Below are 15,555 nucleotides of genomic sequence, written 5' to 3' on the forward strand. Positions count from 1 at the left end.
CAGGGCGTGTGTGGTTATTGATAAAAGCTTTAGACAGATTTCCTCCCAAAGGATGCAGAACCATCATATACCATTAGGATCAGAGACTGGATACCTAAATACAGAGGAACTATTAGTAGTAGTTTCTGTATCTAACATGTAAAACAAACAAACATAAAAAAGTAACAAAAAAAGTTGTTGTTAACAGAGCTCCCTTCCTCACAGAGCTTTTACTAGCCTTGAAGGCTAGAAAATACCCCACCATCACATCCGGTAAATACCGATGACCTTAAGAACTTCAACTCCCAGCAGCCCTTGCCCTGCAGAGATGAGAGCGAGGTCACTTCTAGGGTCTCATCCAGTGGGATCTTACAATTACCACTGCTCATGTTTCTATGCCAACCAAAACATAACCGCCTTGAGCTCATGAACCTAAAAACAGATGCTCAACTCTTTCATTGCCTTATTTCCCAGAAAGCTTCACCCACTGGCAGTGAAGATAGCCTGTCTTAGGTCATAGTGTCGAAGGACTTAGACAGACAGCAGGCATATTATAACCGGCAGACAAAAATAATACAAATATACAGTGATCACGCTGAAAAATAAAGCCAGAAGATGTAATGCATGATTATTCTTTATTTCTTCGTCCATAAATACTGTTTAGGTTTGATGGAACACTGCTTTGAGTTTTATTGTCACTATTACCGTTTTAAGACCAAACCAACTGACTGTTCATTTGCATAATAAAGATTTTTATTATATATGCAAGAAACAAGGTTGTCATCCAACTTGAGCTAAATAATCCCAGCTATATTATCCCAGTATTTTTTATATATATTTTAAGATGGTTACCATGTAACCTGTACTTTTAGTTATGTTTGGCACCTTTATCAGAATTGGAATGGTTTGGTTTTGCATCATGTTTTGTGTATCATGGCATGACTGACAAAAGAAACACTTTAAATATTTTGCTAACAGCAGGAAAAAATATTTTACTCATATCTTTTGGTCTGGGAGAGAACAAACAATAAATAAAGTAAAATGTTCTCAAAAACCACTAACATTGCCATAGAGAATTCAGAGACAAGTAGTACAATTGAAACTCTGTTTTCTTCCTCATTAACAAACCAATATTAAACTATGCAAACTATATTATTTCTCTGACATCAGTCCATTTCAAAACAATCCTGTAAACATTTTTCTTTGAAAACAATATATTGCATTTTGTCAATGTTCAAAATACTCAACAGTGATGATAAGATTTATCTGGAATGATTTTTTCAAGTATTCTCATTTGGTTTGATTTCCATGTCTCCATAATAAATCAGAAAAACAGCAAACAACAAACATCAAATTAAAAATAATTATATTCTAATCAAAGTACCATTTAAATATTATACTGAAATTAACTAGCCCAAATGGAAAATCCACCAGACTAGTTAGTAATTCAAAAATAATTGAAAAAAAGGCACTAGAAAACCAGGCAGGCAGCAAAATTTAACACTGTTACTAATCAGATTTTATACCTGTAATCCACTCTAACTGAATACTCAGCACATAAAGCTACATCTGGTTTAAAGAATAACACTTTGGTTCTGAAAATCATCACAATACTATTCCAGGTCTGTATACTGCAATATTTAAAGGCACGTGTACATGCACACATTTGTCCGCACAGAGGCCTGAGCCTCGTGTGGGCTAATCGTTTTAGATGTGCAAGATCATATGTCATCATTAGCCTAAAACACACAGTAATGCAGTTAGCTAGCAGGCTTACACACTCCAGAGAGAGAATCATCACTCTCAATCACCACACACACATCCATTTACTCTCGTACTCCTGTTGGTGTGTGAGTTTAAATGGTTTTTAAGTTACTTTGTGCATATGAGCTCAGAACAAGCACGCACCTATGGAAAAGCAAGAATGTGGGATCTTTGTTCTTGTTTAGCTGTAGTTGTCCATCCTCTGTAGTGTGTTAGGTCCACTATTTTTTTCGCATCCTGCAAACATAAGCATGGACACTAGAGGTAATGAGATGGAGGTTGTATATGTGTGTTTTGGGGTCAGAATAAGCAGCAGGATGATGTTAGTGTGTCCTCTCCTCTGGTGCTCCCATAGGCACTCTGGATTCAGAAGCCTTCATCATCATCTCCTTCAAAGCCGTAATCTGTGACAGCAAAGAAGAGGTTAGGACAAAACTTAACATTCTCTTTTTAAACTAAATAAATAAAAAGTTGAATTAAGTATTTTTTTTTCTTTTCACACAAAAAGTATTCTCGTAGCTTCATAAAATTATGATTGAACCACTGATGTCACATGGACTATTTTAACAATGTCCTTACTACTTTTCTGGGCCTTGAATGTTTCAGTTGCATTGCTGTTTATGCAGGGTCAGAAAGCACTCAGATTTCATCAATTTCTTGATTTGTGTTCCGAAAATGAATGAAGGTATTACAGGTTTGGAACAACATGAGGGTGAGTAATTAATGACAGAATTAAAATTTTTGGGTGAACTCTCTTTTTAACTATTTTTATTAAATATAAATATTATATAACCTTTAACTTAAAAAAAAAAAACCTAAAATATAACTGTAAGCAGTGATTACCAGGGTTCAAGCACTTTACGGCATTTAAGCACATATGAAAAAAGACATTATTTAGTAAGCCTGTAACCACCTAAATCAATGATTAAAAAAAAAAATCATTTTTGGCAAATACAGGTAATTTACCATAGAATTTTTTTTTTTTTTTTATGTTTATGACTGTTATAGCGCCAGCTGTGGTCCGATCTTCTTTAAACTTTGCATGCTTGTTTAAAATCACCTGTCGCATCTGCTCACCAGGTTTTGTGAAGTTTTGATTTTTCCTTCAGGCTTTATTGAATTTTGGGTAAATTTGGTCAGGTCCCTTTTCTAAACAACCCCTATATAGCTTCCCAAAGGGTAAATGTAAACTTTTTTCTGTACATTTTTGACCTAGAGACTCCAGAGAAATGTACTGCAGTGTTTTTTTTCCCCAGACTTAGGACTAGTTCACAAAACAAACTATTTAATTGACAGCAGTGGTTCTAGAGGCAAAGTTGTCCAGAATGAGGAGTTCTATCATATGACACGAATATCACATGTATGTGCATAAAACCACGCAATGTACAATAGTTTACGCCCTTGAAAAATGTCATATCACACCCCAGACCTTTGGGGCCGTGAGTCAAACAGGCCCAACAGAGTTTTGTTTTGATCGGCCTCGGTTAACCTTGTCTAATAGGGGCTCAAACTTCATTGGCCGATGGCAGCCATGCTTTTTTGAGATGCGCAAATGACATTATAGACACCTTTTGGCCCTTTACACCAAGACCATGCACAGCGATTTTCATGTTGATAGGACAAATGGTAAGTATAGCCATTTTTTCATGTTTTTTCCCTCTCATAATAGCTCAAGTGGCCAAGCTCCACAATTTTTGTCCTGTGACCTCAGATTGAGGTCTTATATAATTATTCTGAGAAAGGCAAAGATATCTCATTCCGTTTAGGAGTTATAGGCATTTTACTAAAAGTGTCCCTGGCCCCTTTCCAACGCTTTGGCGAAAGTTTCAACTTTTTGTGATAATTATTGATATTCACTCTCCAGGGAATCTTTCTGCACTAGTTTGGTTCCGATTGGGTGAAAAACCTTGGACTAGTTCGCAAAAGTAGGTTTTTCAAATAATCCAAAATACCCTAAATTTTTGCCAGGCTCACGATCGAATCTAAGGCATGCGTTTTGTCTGACTTTACTGCATCACATACCAGTGGCGCCCATTAACTCTATGGCACTGGCACAGTGTTCGTCCTCCTCATCCTCCTCTTCCTCATCTGCAGGGTCTTCGTATGCCACTGGTCCACTCTCCACAACAACAGCATTCTGGGTTGGGACAGCAGGTGTGGCCACTGGGGCGCCAAATCCTTTCTAAAGGTACAGAAGAAAAGAGAAAGTCAGCATGAAATGCCATTTCCAGCTCATCTTGTGTCCAATGCCCAATGTGTTTCCAAGTGAAGTTAGTGGTAAAAATTAAGAGTAGAACTGATTGATTGGTAACAAGAATTTGTTACCATGAACAATCTGTAGTGTATAAAGCACACATTTTTTTATAAATTAAGATTGCTTGGCTTAAAGGAGATCTATTATGCCCCTTTTTACAAAATGTGTCTGTGACATTTCAGCTCAAAACACCCCACATTTATTATATAATTTTAAAAATGCTCATTTTAAGTAGAAGCAGAAACACGCTGTTTTCATGCATGTCTTTTTAAATGCAAATGAGCTGCTGCTCCCCGCCCCCTTTCCCAGAATAGAACTGCACCTTTCCAGCTCATACCCCAGATATTCTGTCAAAAAAAACATCTGATTTTTATTATCATGTCTATCGGGCTGAAATGATGTGTTTTAAACCATATTAGATAAAGCATTTGATATAGGGTTTTCTGAGCATATATCCGAAGCACTCGCACAGAAAGCAGCTGTCACACGGTATGTGAGTACTGAACTGAAAAAAAGTTCTCTTTCATGTCTTATTGCTTAAACTGTCAAAATAAATACAAGTTTGTGTTAAAAACACATAGGAATTACAAAAACAGCCTGTGAAGGTAAACAAGTCACATATTTATATTCGATTTGTGTGGTAGCAGCAGCGTAATATACTGTAAATAAATCAATAAATCCACTGCCCTCTCGTCTCCTCTAAGGCTGGGACTCTAAATAGAGTTCTGTGCTTATCTGTGCAGCCAATGACAGAACAGTTAACTCTTTGCTCGAACTTTCACCATGGTGTACGCCGGCGTCCTTATGGAAACAAAATAAAGGCGCCGTGGGTGTAAACATACAGATTAAGGGGCGGTAATATAATAATAAGATCCCTTTACCACATCACCGGGGGAGTGAAATCTGAGCAGCTCGTTTTTTCAAATGCTTGCAGAAAAAGGCTTACTAAAACGTTACTGGGTTGTCCTTTTTCATGTTTTCTGGGTTGGGAGATGCACCGGGAACCTGATTATAGCACTTAAACATGGAAAAAGTCACATTTGCATAATATGTCACCTTTAAAAGCAAGATATTTAAGTGATTTAACAATTCTGAATGTTTCCCCACAATAAGATGTGTATTAATAAAGTCAGTAGGATTAACTTGGATTTGCTGACTTCAACATACTCACAAAACACTCTTTACTAACTCTGACTGAGTGTTCCTATTATCACGCTCCTACAAATGAGCATAACACTTATCATCACAAGTTAGCTTCAGATTTAGCAACAGTTAACCTTGTTAGTGAATTTATAAATGGTTTATTTTCCCGAGGGACAACGGGAATACCGTCAATCACAAAGCTTAATTTCCTGTTGCCAAGTGATGGCAAGAGGTTGCCTAGTTACCTGAGTATTGACCCCTGGAGGTAGTATTTTTGCCCTGGGTTCAAACGAGCATTAATTATGTATTCACACACACACACACACACACACACACACACACACACACACACACACACACACACACAGAAGTTTAAAAGTAGTAGAAGAAAATACAGAGACCAAGATAAGACAGACAGACCGACTTAACAGAGAAAAACAAGACAGAGGAGAAAAGATCAATGACTCTGACATACAGAAAGATGAAGCATCATGGAAGACGTAGCCAGAGGGAGTGACAGAGCCACTGGAGAGCTCCAGCGGTCTATGGGCCAGAATGTCAGCAAGGGATCAGTAGGAATCGAGAGAAAAGAGCATGTGTCATCAAGGCCTCCTCAGAGTCAGCGCCCCACTTTTCCGTTGCAGTCCGAGGCGGTACATTAGCTTACGATATGCCAACTCAAACTGGCGATTTTGAGTATGGGCTCAGAGTTAGACTAATCTAGGAGCAGCTCGGTGGATCAAAATTATTCTCTTAATTTAGACATGAAAAGGAAGGACCCTTTTCTAGGTCAACTTAATGCAGTTTTCCTGCGACAGAGACAAGATAAGTGAAGCTCTGGGCCAGAGGGCCATTTGAGGGTTAAGGAACAGTGGTTTAATATATCCAGAGACCTGCCAAGGATGTGCAAGTAGGAAGGACGGTGATTTAAATTCACTCACCTGATCGAGGGCCAGCTTCTTAGAGGGCTGCGCACACACCAGGGGCTGTAACCTTGGAGACAGCAAGAAAGAAAGAGAGAAACGGTGAAAAAGACATATAGACAAGATCATTAAGAGAACATGGCTTATTTTTTGAAAGCTGCTCAGTTTTTTTTTCCGAAAAGTTGACAGAAACACAAGGTCAAAAATTACTTACTATCCAGTCCTCAATATTTACCTCAGCTTTGTTCTTTTCAATTCACGACACTGCTTAAGTCACTGACTTATTATAATGCAAATCTTGACACATTATTTAAATTAATTCCCTAAATGTACGCAATTTAAATTCTATCAACCCAGAAAAGCATGAGACCCACAGAGACTCTAATGACCCCCCTTGTTCTACGATGAAATGTCACTCTGTATATTTAATTAAAATGTATTCACTGTATTTTTCAAAACCAAAATGCATGAAGAACAACAACATTTGTGAATCTAGCGCATGGTGGTAGACATGGGCAAGTCCTGTCTTGAATTACAGTCTACTTCAAATCTCTCACTGTAAAATTCCCAGTGGAATAAACATGGCAGCTCGAGTGACAACAGGAGGGGGAGATCGAGAGACAGAGAGAGAGAAAGAGGGGGCAGGACAAGCACAGAAGAATTCAGAGACGCAGTTACGATCTCAGTATTTGCAAGTCAACGTGCAGTGGCACAGTTCGAATAATGAGTTTACTCATTATTCCAACGAATGTAAGATATGTTAATGAGGTATGGATATGATGCACTAAACCCGCAGCATAAATAAACGCTAATCAGAATCATATGATTCTCCTGATAATACATCTGAATATGCAGAAGAGATTCAGCTCTCATGGGAGCAGTTCTCTTTATATAACCACAAGCCGTCCCAAATCTACTCAAACGCACATATTAAACTCCACTCAAACATCTCTCTCACAATGCAGATGCTTAGAAAGATGAAGAGAGAGAATGACAGAAAGATGAATATAATGAAAGAACGATAGAAAAAAAATGACAAAAAGGATTACAGATAGAAAAGAATAGAAAAAGAACAGAAGAAAAAAAAGATAAATAGAATGATAAAAGTGATAATGAATGGATAAAAATGGATAGAACAATATGAATACGAAAGGAAAGCAGGATAGAAAGATGAAGTGAATAAAACAAAGATGACAGAACATAGAAAGAATGATAAAAATGATATAGCAAAAAATGGACAGAACCATGGAAGGATAGAACAATGAAAAAATAGAAAGATGGATCAAACGATAGAATGATAGAAAGAATGGGTAGAATGTCAGGATAGAACAATAAGATAGAACAATAGAAATAATAATATGACAAAAGATGGATAGAATGATAGAATGACAGAAAGAAGATTGAAAAGATGGATAGAACAATAGAAAGATAAACAGAATTAAACAAGGATAGAATGATAGAATGTTGAAAAAATAGAAAGATGGATAGAAAGATGATATAAAAACAAATTGAGAGAGAAAACGTTTAACAGAGAACATTAAATAATAAACAGAATGATCGAAAGAACGATCGATAGAATGATAAACAATGACAGATCGATAGATAGAATTATAGAACAATAAATAGAATGATAGCTACATAGGAAGATAGAACGACAGAATGATAGGTAGACAGAACAATAGAACGATAGATCAATAGACATTAAGGTATAGATATAGATAGATGGTTGATAAAATTAAATAACAATAGATAGATATAATGATAGATAGATCGATAAATAGAACAATAGATATAATGATAGAAAGATAGATAGAACGATAGAAAGAACGATAGAAAGCTATAACGATAGATAGATCGATAAATAGATAGAACAATAGATAGAACAATAGATATAACGATAGAAAGAACGATAGAAAGCTATAACGATAGATAGATCGATAAATAGAACAATAGATATAACGATAGAACGACAGATAGAACGATAGAAAGCTATATCTATAGAAAGAACGATAGAAAGCTATATCTATAGAAAGAACAATAGATAGCTTTAACGAAAGATAGATAGATAGATAGATAGATAGATAGATAGATAGATAGATAGATAGATAGATAGATAGATAGATAGATAGATAGATAGATAGATAGATAGATAGATAGATAGATAGATAGATAGATAGATAGATCTGAGACAGACAGACAGACAGATATGATATTACGATAGATTGACAGAAAGACAGATAGATAAACAGATAGATAGATGGATATAACGATAGATAGATAGGCAGACAGATAGATAAACAGATAGATAGATAGATGGATGGATGGATATAACGATAGATAGACAGACAGACAGATAGAGAGATAGATAGATTCCTTCAGATTCTCAGTCAGTAACAGCAATGCATGGCTGACAGTCCTTCACGACCCAGCATGTGAGTGTCCTATTGATGCTACAGTGCATTCTGGGATGGGGAGCGGTGCAGTACTTGGCATGAAAACAAGCAGTCAGAGCCAAAACACAGCGACAACATTCTATTCCTGAGAAACAGTCTGTTCCAAACACACACACAGAATCACATGTGCGTCAAGGGCTGATAAACTGTTCACACCACTGAGTGGGTCAATTATTCAAACACAGAGCACAACAATTATTAGGGGTGGGAATCAGGGACCTGCTGATGCAGTATATTGATATCTGGGTCACAATACAATAATATTGTGGTTCTCTGTGACAGTTATTCAAAACAGTGATATATTGTGATGCGCTACTCACTTTTCTTTCATCTGAATTGATTAGTGCTTTTCAGAATTACACTTTTGATTTTAGGTATTAGCTATTTGATATCTATTTTTTTCCCTCGCACCATTAGTAATCATGTGCGCATGACCTCATTCCAGACTCAGTTTGTGGTTGCGATGACTCCATTGCATTCTCACAGAACATTATAAACCATTCAGCTTTTACTCTGACCTTCTGCATCACACAGTCTATGACTAAATGGCTGATGTCAACAGGGGCATTTATTTTATTATCCTGAAGGTGAATGACACTATTACCGCTGAGTGCATGAAATGAGCAAACACTGTCTAAGAAGTAGCTGTCTTCCTCTCAGAAGCATGCTTTTGTTCCAGGCAAAAATAAGGGTCTCTCGTTTCCTCAAGGATGACGAAAACTTCCTCTCGTTTTTGGGTCAATTCAGCCTTGAGAAAAGCCAACTTTCTTTGATCTCGCAGACAGCTCACCTCTCCGTCTCTCTCTTTCTCCAGAGATGCAGGTTTTCGGCAAGCAAGCTGATTAAGAAAGAAACTTTGAGCCGACAGCAGAAAGATCCTCAGAGGAAGCAAGAGAAAGAAAAAAATGGGGAGAAAGTCTATAACAGCTGTCTGAGAGAGCGCGAGGGGGAGACTGTTTAATTACCAGATGTGTGATGGTGTAAGATGGCGATTTCTGGCACTCCAGGTGTGAATGTCTAACATGAGATGGTCTCATGTACTTATACAGAGGAAGTGTTGGAAGAACAAAGGAGCAGGGCACTGCGAAAATGAGCACAATCCATCTCAGGTTCTCTAATGAAAACCTTTTCATTTCAGCAAAAAATGAACACTGTCTCACACAAACACTCACACTTTTTGTAATCTCCATGGCTCTGTATAAATGCTGAGCTGTGGGTATTTGGGAGGACAAGAAAATGACCAGAAAAGGTGGGAGGAAAGTGAGGGAGAGGGGGTTAAAACAGCAGGGGGCAATTATACAGGCTATTTCTGGACAACAGAGTGAGAGAAAGTGAGAGACTTATTAAATTTAAGGTTCTGAAGCATGGGGGGACAAACAGACCAGCAGATGGGTAGATGTTCAGGTAATTGCGGGATGCCGGGAATATGCTGTAAAAAAGAAAAACAGCAGAGAGGCAGAAAAGGGAGGTTGCATGTCTATGTGTGTGTGTCCGTGTATAGCAGTACACAATACCTCAGTGTGTCACAGAGGGTGGACTGAACGGAATACAATGGCTTTACTGTCAGCAGAACATCATGCACACACACACTGAACTACACTAATTTGAGTTTCTGTGATATATTCAGGTTCAGCTGAAATAGGACAGGAAACCCCTTAAGAAAGCCTGAAAAAAAAAAAGAGATTTAGCGATATACTGAATATTCACAATGTTTTTACAATGATTTGGATGGCGATATAATAATTAAACAACTTTGGGAATATGCATTAATTTGATTATTTGACCATTGTTTCTAAACAAGTGTTAGAGTTAAGTGATTCATTAAATTTATTTGTTTTTCAAATTCAAATATTTTTGTAAACTTTTAATACTGCAATATTGTAAATGTAACTATTGCTGTTTACTATTGATCTATTGTTACATTAGTTCATAAAATGTATTAAAATTGTTTATAATATATTTTTTTTAGATTTCTTGTGCTCATCAAGATGGTATTTATTTATAATACAGAAAAAAACTGTAATGTTGTGAAATATTATTGCAATTTAAGAGAATAGTTTTCTATTTCAATATACTTTAAAATATAACTTATTTCTGTGATGCAAAGCTGAATTTTCTTTAGTCACTACCCCAGTCTTCAGTGTCACATATGCTGATTTATTATGAATGTTGAAGACAGTTGTGCTGTTTAATATTTTTGGAACTTATGAAACTTTTTTCAGGATTCTTTTATAAATTATAAATTAAATGTTAAAAAGAACAGCATTTATTTAAAATATATATTTTTAACAATATTACTACTACTAATATTATACTGTTCAAATGTTTAGGGTTAGTAAATGTTTTTTTTTTCTTTTTTGATAGAAATTAATACTAAAGGAAGTGTTAAATTGATAAAAAGTGATAGTAAAGACTTTTAGATTGTTAGAAAAGATGTCTATGTCACATAAATGTTGTACTTTTAAACTGTTTATTCATCAAGTAGTATCACAGGTTAAAAAAAATATTAAGCATTAACTGTTTCCAACACTGATAATAAATCAGCATATTTGAGTGAATTCTAAAGGACCATGTGACACTGAAGACTGGAGTAACGATGCTGAAAAGCTTTGCATCACAAAAATAAATTATATTTTAAGTATATTAAAACACAAAACTCTTATTTTAAATAGTAATATTATTTGACAAAATTACATTTTATTCTGTATTTTTGATCAAATAAATGCAGCCTTGATGAGCAGAAGTGATGCTTTAAAAAAAAAACATTAAAAATCTTATCATACAGTCTTTTTTAGAGCTGTATTGCCAATCCCTAGAAAACATATTTAAGTGAATGAATAAACAATGAAAAAGGAACAGACTGTCATCTTTGAGCTGTAAAAGACAAGCCACTAAATAATACAGACACTTTCGTTCAGGTAGACTCCATTCAGTAAACAGACTGCAGGCTTTTATGACTGAGAAAAAGAGGGAAAAACTGGGAAAGACAGAGCAGGATTGGCATGGTAACAGTGTAATGGCTTTTAAAAGGATGCTCAGATTGCTCACCTTTCCATTCAGAAAAACAAAACAAAACATAAAAGCTACTTTCAGAATGAATGATTCAACAGAACTATCCTGTTCATTCAACGAGAAAAACACTACACACAGATCAAACTGGCCACTCAAAGAGAGAGACAGAGAAAAGAAAGAGAGAATTGCTCATTGTTCCATGATATTGGCCTCACTGTGTCAGAGACAAACTGAAGGTGGAGCACATTTTCAGTGCAGGGCCACCAAGGGCCTCTCCTTAAAGAGAGAATATATCCATGACTAATGACAACTTAGAAGCCGAAGACTAACAGCATGAATGGAAATGAGTACACAGTAGTACAACACACACACACACACACACACACACACACACACACACACACACACACACACACATATTCTCTAACAAGGAGGGGACCAGGGAGTGGGCCACAGTGGGGCCTCACTTTAAATACGTGCTCTAAACTTTAATGTGTTCCATACCGGCATTTAAAGACTAAATATAGAGCAGAACAGGGCTATTCTGACTGACCATATGTATGGGACTTTCTCTCTCTCACACACACCCACCCACGGCTAATTTAGCCCAGACTGGGCTATTCTTAACAGACCTGCCCTGTACTCAAGGGCACAAAAGGGTAAAGGACATAAAGGGAGAGAAACAAACATAAAAACCTTTCACACTCGCAGCCCGACCCACAAAAAGCTAGGGATTTTCCATTTGAGGGTCATGAGTGAGATCCTAATTAGTTTTCTCTGCATTACAAATTCACACATTTGGGAATCTACAGTTTTATTAAGAATTTCTTCTCTTATCTATATGCCACTTTATAAATCTCATAATCAAATCTTTTTGAGGGCTAAAGACCATGGAAATACTATGATGCTTTTTGTTTGTATAACAAGATACTATATTAGCATATTAACGACAGTAACCAGCATCAACAAGACAGAATCACCAGTATAACCACAAAAACTGACTAATGCAGCATGGAAAATGTCAAAGCTGAAAGCATTACAGTATAATAGGCTAATTTTATTAGACTGCTTGCTGTTGCTATGCTGAAGTAAAGCTTGCATTTTTTTTTAAAACAAAACTATTATTTTAATGATTTATGAACAGAAAGCAGATGGACCTTGTTTAAACATTGTATTTTCAAATGTAACATTTTACAAAGATAGAATAAGTACAGTTATAGTCTTGTACCCTGCTATTGTGTATAAGTAGGTCTATAGTTAGCATAGAGAAGAAAAAGAGCTGAGTTGGTTACAGGAAAGAGTCCAAAAAAGGGGTGTGGACAAACGAATAAAAATCAGGGCGTATCAATAAGAGTGGATTTCTTTTTAGACTGTCCACATCAACAGTCAAAAACACAGGATTACTTTTTTTTTTGTTTTAAAATAACAATTTTCCCATCCTAAGCAATTTAAAAATGTTGCACTAATCACAGCCAATCAGAACATTTTTGATGTTTAATTTATAGCTATGCAGTGTTTTTGGACCAATAAGATTTCTCTGTGGGCGGGGGAACTCGGGTCAACACGAAAAGTAATAGAAACCAAAACATCCAACAAAATGTTTAGTCACTCATTGCAGTTTTTTCTACATGGAAGAGTTTTTTTTGCATTATTCTTGGATAGGATGTGGGGTTAGACTGTGATAGTGTGAATTTTCTAGGACAGATGGCGGGTTATGTAGTATAACGGATTTTTTAGGACAGAATGTGTAATTCAAGGTGTGCGGGCAAAAATAAAAATCCAAAAAAGCAGGGAGCGAGAGAAAAACAGAAATAAACCGAGACAGAAGAAACCTTTCTCCTACAGTTCCATACCTCTTGCCAAAGCTGCTGATAGTTTTGCCAATATTGGGTGAAGTCAGTTGGGGTTTCCGTTGGCGAGCCACGGGGGTTCTTTTGGCTCCGGCCGAAGCGTCTTCAGTCTGGCGAGTGGGACTTTTTGGGCTGGATTTGTTCAAGTCTTTCAGAACGTCGTAGTTTATTTTAGTAGAGATGCGTTTCTGCTCCAACATCTTTTCGATGGCTTCGTCTGCAGTGCTGGCATTGATGGGCTCACGCCTCCGAGCTTTCTTTGTAGGCTTTGAGACGACACAAATATAAGAAGGTAAACACATAAACATTTGTGACCCTGACATCTGCACATGCATTCATGTAGTGGCTTGTTACCTTCCGCTCTTTATATGTACCCTCCTCCTTTTCCTTTGCTATTCTTTCCTCCTTTTCTAAAGTAAAAAACACTTAGTGTTAACAAAAGTGTTCCAAACTCAATTTAAAAGAATCTGTCAAGGGTAAAATAAACAAATTGGGATTTCAATCCCATTCCACCTTTCTGTTCTTTGAGGTAGTCTGCATTTTGAAGCATCCACAGTTCAGTCTTCACCTTAACTTCCTTTTCATTAAGGATGTACTAAGAGAAAAAAAGAAATAAACATAAATAAACATTGAGGTCAAAAGTTTACATCCCCCTTTTTCAGAATTTGCTAAATGTTATTTTACCAAAATAAGAGGGATCATACAAAATGCATGTTATGGTTATTTAGTACTGACCTGAACAATATATTTCACATAAAAGAGGTTTACATATTGTCCAAAATAGAAATAGTTGAATTTATAAAAATGACCCTGTTCAAAAGTTTACATCCCCTTGATTCTTAATACTGTGTTCTTACCCTGAATGATCCACAGCTGTGTTTTTTTTTTTTAGTGATGGTTGTTCATGAGTGCCTTGTTTGTCCTGAACAGTTAAACTGCTCACTGTTCTTCAGAGAAATCATTCAGGTCCCACAAATTCTTTGGTTTTCAAGCATTTTTGTGTATTTGAACCCTTTCCAACAATGACTGTATGATTTTGAGATCCATCTTTGCACACTGAGGACAACTGAGGGACTCATATGCAACTACTGGGAAACATGCAACTATCTTTTGTAGCCTCTGAACAAAAGTACTAAATGAAAAAATATGATATTTAGGCAAAATAAGAAAGTTTTCAACCCCGGCTCTTATGTAAAATGTAATTAACATTACTGAAAGGGTTCTGAATTAGATTCTAAATAAGATTCTGAAAAGGGGATGTAAACTTTTGACCTTAACTGTATAATCGCTCTGAAGAGCTGAAGAGACAGTAAATTGCTACATATCTAATACCACTCTATTCTAATGCAATCCCATTATTCATTTTTGGATGTGAAATCCCATCTCAGATTTCAGCTTCATAGAACCACAATGATGCTGATTCTCTCAAAGGACAAGACTTCAAACATGAGCTTATGTAACTCTCTATTTGCTTTCAAAGCAAATTAGCATGTCGTTACCATAGTGAGGTCAAAACTCACCCGATCGATCTCATCCTCGTCAATACCGCTCAGGTCTAGCTCACCGTTTTCTGCCTCCACATCTGATGAAGAAAAACAAAGATGGTTCTTAAACATTTATATGCAGACATAAGAACATCACAAGTCTGAATAAATTTGTGCACAGATATGTACATTCAATTATCATATTATAATTGATTTTATAAAATTATAACAAAAATATCTAAATTAAAATATTTATGTTGTGAATCTCATACAGACTGCTTTGGCAAAAGAAAAAGACAAAAGGTCTCGCCTTGTGTTTTCTCCGCATAATTAAAGCATACTCAATGTTTCACTTTCCTAAGGAGAAACACATGCTGATTATGAGTAATAAAAGATTCAGAATTCATATTTATGCTGCCATTCATCAGAAAGCATTTCTCTGAGCCAGTTGTTCAATTAGGTTAGTGGATATATACAGAAAATCCCACTGCAGTCCAACCTTAAAACCTTCACATAAAATGTCCCTCAGCAAAAAAACTCAAATACATGTGTGTGTTTCTCCGTGGTTGCTGCCCTGCAGCAAATCTTACTGGAAAGTCCACTGGGGCTGCTGGGATCATTATAACAGTGGCTCTACAGTAGCAACTTCCAGGGTTATTCTCCCTCTGCCTTCCGTTTTTGCCTCTTTTCCAG

The 15,555-nt window shown here is 36.4% G+C and overlaps 1 protein-coding gene across 1 annotated transcript; it reads right to left on the bottom strand.

Moving 5' to 3' along the window:
• Positions 1–609: 609 nt before the first annotated feature.
• On the bottom strand, positions 610–15,076 carry brf1a (BRF1 general transcription factor IIIB subunit a). The gene is made up of 7 exons (XM_073833814.1): positions 14,899–15,076; positions 13,892–13,973; positions 13,733–13,788; positions 13,382–13,644; positions 6,082–6,133; positions 3,766–3,925; positions 610–2,147 (listed from the first exon to the last, which is right to left on the bottom strand). Exons 1-7 carry the CDS (start codon positions 14,992–14,994, stop codon positions 2,110–2,112), a joined length of 747 nt encoding a protein of 248 aa, XP_073689915.1. The 5' UTR covers positions 14,995–15,076; the 3' UTR covers positions 610–2,109.
• Positions 15,077–15,555: the final 479 nt, after the last annotated feature.

Source organism: Garra rufa, chromosome 2 (genome assembly GCF_049309525.1).
Source record: "Garra rufa chromosome 2, GarRuf1.0, whole genome shotgun sequence".
Classification (NCBI taxonomy): domain Eukaryota; kingdom Metazoa; phylum Chordata; class Actinopteri; order Cypriniformes; family Cyprinidae; genus Garra; species Garra rufa.

What these genes read in the sequence shown, in the direction of transcription:
- brf1a (XM_073833814.1), bottom strand. Translation starts at nt 14,994, where the DNA reads ATGTTTAAGAACCATCTTTGTTTTTCTTCATCAGATGTGGAGGCAGAA. An exon ending in GTACATATAAAGAGCGGAAG is followed by an intron (nt 13,645 to 13,732) that starts GTAACAAGCCAC and finishes GTCGTCTCAAAG; the next exon opens with CCTACAAAGAAAGCTCGGAG. An exon ending in AGAGTTAATGGGCGCCACTG is followed by an intron (nt 2,148 to 3,765) that starts GTATGTGATGCA and finishes TTGCTGTCACAG; the next exon opens with ATTACGGCTTTGAAGGAGAT.